This window comes from Brienomyrus brachyistius, chromosome 21, assembly GCF_023856365.1.
Source record: "Brienomyrus brachyistius isolate T26 chromosome 21, BBRACH_0.4, whole genome shotgun sequence".
In the NCBI taxonomy this organism is placed as follows: Eukaryota; Metazoa; Chordata; class Actinopteri; order Osteoglossiformes; family Mormyridae; genus Brienomyrus; species Brienomyrus brachyistius.
Genome location: NC_064553.1, coordinates 4247969 through 4257213, shown reverse-complemented (window position 1 = coordinate 4257213; position 9245 = coordinate 4247969). Strand labels below are relative to the sequence as shown.

The following is a 9245-nucleotide window of genomic DNA, read 5'->3' as shown; positions in this document are numbered from 1 at the left end:
AATACTGAATATGTTCACTATTGCGCTATGACATATCATGAAAAAAAATCATATGTCCCAGAACATAAAAATTGATTGTTTTTCTTACTTTTCAGTGTGAAATCATTTAAAGTTTTCATTAAAAGGGTTATACAATTAAATGGCACATTTCGTCATACACAACAGAAGAAATAAAAAGCATAAAAATCACACAACAGTTAACGTTTCCTTTTGAGGGACGCGACGCTCTAGTGTCACGAAGGATTTGTCGCTTGACCCTTTAAATAAACACGACAATGTAAAGTGGACAAGCTTGGCAAACAATGAGATACAAGCTTCATAACACTACCTAGCAATTGACAAATGTAGCTAAATACATCCCATTAAAGAAACCATTATCCTGTCTAAACATGAGCGACATCTCCCTAGGCGATAGAAATAAAAATAAAAGGCTACAAGATCAGCAATTTGTCTGAAAAGAGATGAATAGGATTTTTGGCTACATGTTAAAAAAAATGGTATGAATATTGACACTCTTTTCCGCACTACATGTTCCCATTGACTGAAGAAAAAGGTTATTACTGATACTTAGGAATGCTGGCCAGTAATTATAAATCTAAAATACATCAATACAAAAAAAAAAAACGGAAAATAACATGCTACGAGGAAAAAAAAATTAGTACATAACTACACTTGTCTCAATTTTTTTTAAAAATAAATAAATGAAGATTGCACTGTAATTGGCATTTAAAGTACTGAATGCAATATATAGTATAAATAAACCTATAAAAGAATGATAACCTTATTTTCCCATTAACTTTGCAAAAGGTACTTTTGAGCTAGTAAACCATTTTTGCTTGTGGACACGAAAGAGCAAAGGCACAGCTCAGGTACAGGTAAGAAGGCAAAAGATGGCTGGGGAGGCAAGACGGTGAGGAGGGGGGAGAGCAACACCGCAGCGGCAGGAGGGAAATAAATGTAGTGTTTGCAGCATCCACTAGGAAATGCAATGTTTCTTCACCTCTTGAAGGTCAGTTTCCCTGAGGTAACATGGAGGCCGTCAGTCAGGGAGGGGAGGGGCTTACCGACATGCTAACCCTGCCCCCACCTCCCTAACTGCCTGACCCTCCCCAAATGCAAACATTCGAAAAGAATCTGCAGGTGTAATTTTCGAGAAACTCTTTGGATTTGTGGAATCTGCTGGTATGAAGCTCTCCTTGGCTGCGGGGGGGGGGGGGGCGGGGGGGGGGGGGGGGGGGGGGGGAGTTTGGCATTCACATGTTTCTTGGAGATTTCGGTCTGTGTTGGAATAGTGCGAGGGTGGGGGCTGCCACGGCAATGGCTGCCTGTTAATGCACCTTGTGAAATCGAGATGGAGAAAGGAAAACAATGAGGGGCTGGGGGGGCTGGGGGGGGGGATTCCAAGGCCTTGATAAGTCCAAGAGATGGGTAATTAAAAGGTAGGGAGAAAAAACACCATTTACAGCAAAGCCCTTACTTATCCTGCTGGAGAACTTTCACCTACACACCGCTTACCCACCCCCCCCCCCCCCCCCAAACACACTTTGGCGGCTGCCTGGTTCCATGGCCGCAAAATGGTGTGGATCACAGTGACCGAAAGCAGGCCTGACTTCACCCAATCATAAGCCTGTCTCACCCTTGCAGAGACAATCCGGTGGCCTACCAAGCACTTAAAAGCTGGAGTCAGGCCAGACGAAAAGGCAGAAGTTGATGGGATGGACAAAAGCTGAAAAGAGATAATGACTACAGCCTCCACTGCCCAAACCAGGCCATAAGATTTACACCAACTGCCGGGGAGCCTGGTGATCTACCAACTCGGCGCGCCCATCTTGCCAATCCACTCATGTGGACTACTGACCACAGATTATTTAAGCACCATTGAATGCGCTCGGACTCCTAAGCAATTTAATCGTTACTTCAAATCCAATGTCACTTATATTACATCTATAGAATTTATATATTTCGATACACATGTATATATTAGATAACTGGTTTCATTCTTTAAAAACATAGGATAGCAGCATCACTTAAACCACACTTGGATTGCAGCCTGCTTTTGCAGCTTAATGCTGGTATCAAATCGCCGAAAAAATGATGACGATGCGAATTGGAGTCGGTGTTTTCCGAGCACTGTGATTTCAGTCATCGAAACATAGCACATCAAACTGCAAATAAAAAAAAAATTATAATAATAATAAAACAAAATTTAACAACACGTGTCAAACTCTTTTTTGTACATATTATTCATGACGTTAAGTCACAGGACGATCAGTACATTGTTAACGCTAACATGCCTACGAAGAGTATGACGAAACGAAAGCAAGTTCGGATAAAACGCTACGGTAAGGTGGTTGTATGAACGTAATGGAAAATAAACTTTCTTAATCATATACATTTCAAAATGATACAAAATTAAAAAAAAAAAAAAACATGCACATCAGTCTGTTAGCAACTGTGCTTGCTCCGTTTGAAGGGTGGTTAATCGATTGGCTTTCCTGAAACAGGGGCAGCAAAGAGCTAAGGCTTCGCTTGAACCATATGCCATGAGCGAGGGGGGAGGGGGGGAGATAGAGAGAGAGGGAGAAAAAAAGAGTGAGAGATGGCGGTAATGCAAGAGAACAAATAAAGACCGAAACGGAAAGAAAGCCTGAATATGTATTGGGACTATGATGCGTGGTGTAGAAAATACACCTCAAGTTTCACGGGATTCTTGTCTTTGCCCTCAAATCCCTTCATCAGACTCCCTCCATCGTTGGTCCTGCTCTCCCTCACTTCATGAAGAAGTACTGCAGGATGAAGGCGATGAGGATGGAGAGGCCGGCGAAGCCAAGGACAATGACGGCGGCAAATCGCTCGTCCGAGGAGATCAGGCCCACGGCCGGGCTGGCGTGGCCCACGTGAGCCTCGGCGGGGAGCTGCGGCTCGCAGCGGCGCAGTGTGAGCAGGGAGGGGGGACTGGGGGGGCCGCAGAGCTCCTGCCCGCTGTCCTGGCAGTGGCGGCACACGCAGACGCGGAAGCGGTAGTCCGTGTTGGTCTGCAGGCTGGAGATCTGGAACATGTTCTCCTCCCCCTTAAACACCTGTGGGGTGGGAGACCGAGATGATGTCACTTTAGGCACCACCCCCTACATGACCTCAGCTAGTCAATCCAATCAAATTCGTGGTGGGGGCACCAAACTCAACCAGCCGCCCCTGTACGACCCTCGTATATCCATCTTCCCCCCCCACCAGTCCTACGCAGGAGGGCCAGAACAAGATGCTGAAAGCACATAAAGCAGCTCCAGCATCCCAAATGGGGGGTCCGAGTGGTCATCTGGGGTAACGGGGCTACAGTGGCATTTGGTTTACATCACTCCAATAGCCATTAAACCATTAGGAGGCCATCTTGGCTGCTCACACTTTCATTTAGAAGAACGATGCTATGAATCAGTCAGAGCCGCTTAGCGTTTCCTGGCATTTCATTTACCTTCCAAGGCAGTAAAGCTTCCAGAACTCCATAGCAAGGGAATAAGCCTGCAAGACTATATGTAGGCTTAGGTTAGTACCACACACAGACTTAACTGCCTGTTGGGATCAAGGTAAAGAATGACTTATCTGACCTTAAGACCCCCACCCCCCACATAAAAGTATATTTTTCAGGTGCAGTAAGGGGTTCTGAGAGTCAGTCAGACCATAGAGCCTGTCCATAAATGCCAGGCAGATATCTGCAGGTGAATGATTGTGAAGTACACACCCCTGTTCCCAACTGCCCATAGGTGATGATGTCTTTCTTTCAGTGGGTGATTCAATTGAAATTCACAGCCACTGAATGTCTAGGAAAAATTTTATTCCAAAAAAAGGAATCTCTTTAGTTAGCAAACTGGTCGCAGAAGAAATGACTGCAGCTTAGTGCTGACCATCAGTGAGGGTAAACAGCTAGCCAAGCATATTACTCCTACACAGTGTTGTATAGTAACGAAGTAATAATACTTTACTACTGTACTCAATTATGTTTTGGGAGTATCTATACTTTGAGTTTTTTATTTTTATTTTTTTTAATTTTGTCAACTTTCACTTTTACTTCACTACATTTCCTAATTTAACTGCAAATTTTTACTCCGATACATTTTCAGCGCGGAATGTCGTTACTCGATCAAATCAAAAATCAAATTAGATTTGGCGTTTTCTCTGTCGGTTTTAGGTCAGGTGATTGCAACAGAAGCTTGCGGAAGCTGACTTGTCATTGTTCTATGAATCACGTGACGTAACGTGCGCACGCATCACTCCACACTCGACCTGTCGGTTATCTGTCGATGTGAGCGCCGAGCAGCCATCCCACAAGCAGTCATGGAGGAAGAAAGAGCAGAAGTAGCATCGGCTACAGATGACGGGGAAGATGATGAGCGGCACCCCTGGCTATACTTAAACACAATGTTTTCTTATGTGGTGGGAAAGAATCGTCCTATCAGATGAAATACCTCTTGTGCCTGCCTAACGACATCGAAATTTTGGCGTCTAAAAGCTCCCCGTCCAATCTAAAGAAGCACATCGAGGGAAGCTAAATTAATGGTAAATACCAGTGAATTAACTTCAGTTATCATGATTAGCCTGGATAAAAGCTTGGGGTGAGCTTTGTGTCTGATGTTAAGTGAACGTTTTCTTCTCTTGGTGATGGGCTGGTTAGGGCATTTGAATCACTAATATTAACTTGAACGTTTGAACAATGAATATTGAAATAGTATTTAAGCTGGAAAACAGGGTTTTGTGACTGAGATAATGAACCCCATGCTGGTGGTAAGAAGAACAGTGACTTGTGTTTTCAGAAATGGCTTTAAAATACGTTAACATTAACCTGTACTTCTTTTTTAACAATAGCCTACTCCTGTTTAGGTTTTTAAAGCCCTGATTTTGAAGTGTGTGATGGGGGCAAAATTTTTCTTTTCCATGTTTTAAAATGCTGAATAAACGTTTTAATATTAAAAGTTTAAACAGCATTCTGTTATTATCATTTACTCGCACTTGTACTTTCATTACTCAAGTACACTTAGTTATAGATTACTTGTAATACTTAAGTACAGTGAATACTAGATACTTTAAGACTTTTACTTAAGTGGAATTCTAGTTGGTAACTTGAACTTTTATCAAAGTAAACTTTTGGGAGGGTATCTGTACTTATACTTCAGCGTGACTTTCGGGTACTTTATACAAGACTGCTCCTACACGAAGGAGAAGTGGACACCACTGTCAGACACGCGACTCATGCCGTACAACTCATTTCTGCAGGCTTGACACAATGAAAACTTAATGAGCTAACGAGTGTGATTTGCACGCTGCATGCCAGTACTGTGACAATGGCTTGGGCACTTAAATGACACAAAGCGGAGATGCCGGGACGCCTGCCAGAGAGAATTTTGAAGGCAAATTTGGAAACTATTAAGACGAGATAATATTACATGCTAGATACACGTAGGGGGGTGGAGCAGCTTTTTTTGGTAGGACGTAGTAAGTGATGTGATCACCATCTGGCCAGAATAGGCACAGAGCGCGTGCAGAAGCCAGAAGGTTACGGTAAAAAAGCCCTTTAGGTAGCTGGGGTTGCCAGTAATTAGGCTAAATGCCGGTGGAAGCAAAGCCAAGGGCTGGGAAGCGTTCAAAAGATGATGATACTTTGAGGGGAATGGAATTCATCTCTCTCTCTGTCTCCTGTCTCTCTCTCTCTCTCCTGTCTCTCTCTCTCTCTCCTGTCTCTCTCTCTCTCTCCCTCTCCTGTTTCTCTCTCTCTCTCTGTCTCTCTCTCTCTCTCCCTGTCTCTCTCTCTCTCCCTCTCTCTCTCTCTCTCCCTCTCTCTCTCCCTGTCTCTCTCCCTCTCCCTGTCTCTCTCCCTCTCTCTCTCCCTGTCTCTCTCCCTGTCTCTCTCTCCCTGTCTCTCTCCCTGTCTCTCTCTCTCTCTCTCTCCCTGTCTCTCTCTCTCTCCCTGTCTCTCTCTCTCTCCCTGTCTCTCTCTCTCTCCCTGTCTCTCTCTCTCTCTCCCTGTCTCTCTCTCTCTCCCCCTGTCTCTCTCTCTCTCTCTCTCCCCCTGTCTCTCTCAGTCTCTCTCTCTCTCTGCCAACTCGTGCAACAACACGTGCAAAAAAAATATTTTGACCACTGCGAACCCTCACTCACTGCCTTGCAAACAGACTGCAGTCTATCCTGTAACAAATTGATTGCTTTAATCCTTCAAAAGTCAAGGAAAATTACAGAGAATTTAATGACTACATTAGTAAACGTAGACGTAGTTCCCAGATCAAGCCAAGCTGCTGGCTGGTGCAGATCTGCTCGGAGAACGGACTCACTGAGAGACTGTGATCCTGGTTTATCCCTCGCGTTTATCAAAGCAGACGCACAGATCTGCTCGGAGAACGGACTCACTGAGAGACTGTGATCCCGGTTTATACCTCGCGTTTATCAAAGCAGACGCACAGATCTGCTCGGAGAACAGACTCACTGAGAGACTGTGATCCCGGTTTATACCTCGCGTCTATCAAAGCAGACGCACAGATCTGCTCGGACACCGGACTCACTGAGAGACTGTGATCCCGGTTTCTACCTCACGTCTATCAAAGCAGACGCACAGATCTGCTCGGACACCGGACTCACTGAGAGACTGTGATCCCGGTTTATACCTCACGTCTATCAAAGCCGGCGTAGAGATTTGCTCAGAGAACAGTCTGACTGTCGGGTTGGGTAGCCAGTCAACCTTGGACTCTCAGAGACTTTTTCCCTCCATTCTTCAGGCTTTTCTTCCTTTTCATCTTCCCTGATTCATGCACCGTTTTGTGTAAATGACGTAACAATGGATTGGAGCGCACTCTTGTCAAGTGACTTGCGTAACTCTGTTGCGAACGATGTTATATCAAAATAAACTGGACGGAACTGTTTTGAAATAGCTGGCCTTTAAATGGTGCAGTACTTTAAGACTCAAAACCCGTTTGTTTTTCTGCAGAGTTTTATGTATTGGTTGCCTGTTGCGTCCTTGTGATAACCACGTCGCGGAGATTGTCTCGGCTGGAACAAAGATAAGAGCTGCTATGTCCCTGGAGAACGGCCGTTGTGACTCTGCTGAAAACGCGGGGGCTTCAGGCAAAGCGAAGAACAGCCTTGTCGCCGCCTGTCCCACAGAAAAAGCTTCATGTAGAGAAACAGTTCACCCTCAGACAGTAGCAACAAAGTGTGTTTGACGGCCAAGGAGGTCATAATTGCTGCTGAAGTCACATGTCCTCCTTCATGTGTCCTGACTAATTTTGTCGCAGCGCACGTACCATTTACAATCGACTAGTTCTACACATCTAAATATTCACTGAAAATTCTCCCTTGCCTCCATCGCACAGCACCATTTTCACCCATGAGATCCTAATGTCCGACATTCTGACCTTAACCGTTATGCCCCCTACTGGCCTGTCACTGGCACAAATTTTAAACGTGATCTATACCACGGTGATGCTTAGCTAAATAAACTACATACAATAAACGATTTCAGCTATACTATGTATTACAAGATGACACAATTCCAGCCTGAGAAGCAAATAACATGCATGACGATATACGCTACAGCAATGAGCTTTAACACAGCATTTCAGATCTTCACAGTGCCCGAGGAAAAGTGGACAAAGAAAAAATGTAACTACTCTTTAAAATTCTCCCCTGCCTCCAAGTGTCTGTCAAACAGAACTGTGCTACAATCCTCCCGAAGCTCAGAATTAGCATATATAACTGCCAGCGACCAGAGGAGCTTTGAAATATACCTTTAATAAGTGCAATATGACAGCTTTGAGTACATCGTCACCTTCAGGCCGTTTGTCATTTAAATTTATGATGACATCAACCTCGGCATGTCCCTCAGGTCTGGCCTGTTTATATACGCCCAAGAATCAGTCAGTTTAAGCAGAACCTCCCCAGAGACAAGCTGCAGGATAGGAGAAATGGATCAGAACCAGCGACATCCGTCTTTCCAGAAGAACCACCTTCCTGTCTAATGTATAAAGGAGGCAGAATGGGGGGGGTTGATGCACCTCCCATTTCAGAAAAGCGTCTGCAGTCACTGCCCACGGACACAGCCTTCTTCAACCGCACTTATTGACAAAGTCGAGTCCTTTCTGTCGTGTCGCCTGTAGAACATTCACAGAATGTAGGCGTCAAGCACCGGCAGGCGTCGGATTCCGCTTTAGAATGATAATGATTAGCGACGGTACTTTTGAGTCGCACACCTTCATTTCTCACTTTCCTGGCAAGAAGCATTGATGGATGATTCAGTAGCTGCATTTTTTTTTGTGTTAAACGGCTACTGAATGGCACCCCTTTTGATAACTGCTATATGGTACGTTAGAGGGGGGGGGGAGGGGGAGGCCGGCTCCGACCGCACTCAGGAAACCTGAGGAAGATTCCCGAATCGCAACAAGTGCGATTAAAGAGTCGAGCGTCCTCTGATTATCCGCACGCTGTCGCACCGTTCGAGGTTATAGGCGCAGAGATGGCGGGAGGTAAAATTTCAATGGCCTCCGTAATAAACAGACTGTAATTTTGCAGATTCTGGTGATGCGACCCCGCGAGTTGAAATGCCGACAGCAGGGAAGCAGAAGTCGGTGGCCGCCGATCCCAGCACTCGGCGCGAAGCCAGCAGAATGAAAGCGCCACTCTCACCGCATCCCGCTCAATGCGGCACAAGGCTCGCGTTTTGTTGTCTGCTGCCGCACCTCTGTCATGCGGATCGAATGCATGAATGCGGCGCATCCACCGCGGCTGTGTGCGTCCACGGCGCCAATTCCGGCAAACGATTTCCAAATGATTCAACGATAATTGCGGGGAACGGGAAAAAGGAAAGGGGGAGGGATTAAAAGGACTGGCAGTGACGTTTCCCGAGTCTGAGCTCACTGGCTTAAATCGCAGTGACCTGTCATGACCTCTGACCTGCCTGCCAATGAAAGGAGAAAAAAAAAAATCTCAACATTAAGATTCTGATTACAGACCATCCAACTGGACTGGACGCCTCATCTGAGAGATGGAAACGGACCGGAACATGGAATTGGGCTGGGGAACATTAAACTGCCCACTGCGGATCGCCAAGGAGACGCCATCGATCCGTGCAGCCCGCAGCCCGTCAGGGTGAGGGCGTTTCGGCCACCCTTGCCAAAATCGATCGACCCGACACATCGATCAAGCCGATAATGACGATTCAGTGCTTAGTAATTATATTTTTTTTACTGCAATCGTCTGTGAACGGCGGGACA

General features: G+C 45.6%; 1 protein-coding gene across 1 annotated transcript in view; it reads right to left on the bottom strand.

The window, feature by feature from the left end:
- Positions 1 to 1891: 1891 nt before the first annotated feature.
- Positions 1892 to 9245, bottom strand: part of fndc3ba (fibronectin type III domain containing 3Ba) — a 34207-nt gene continuing 26853 nt past the window's right edge. The window contains 1 exon segment of the mRNA XM_048990091.1: positions 1892 to 3080. Coding sequence (XP_048846048.1) covers positions 2769 to 3080 — 312 coding nt within the window. The 3' untranslated portion in view covers positions 1892 to 2768.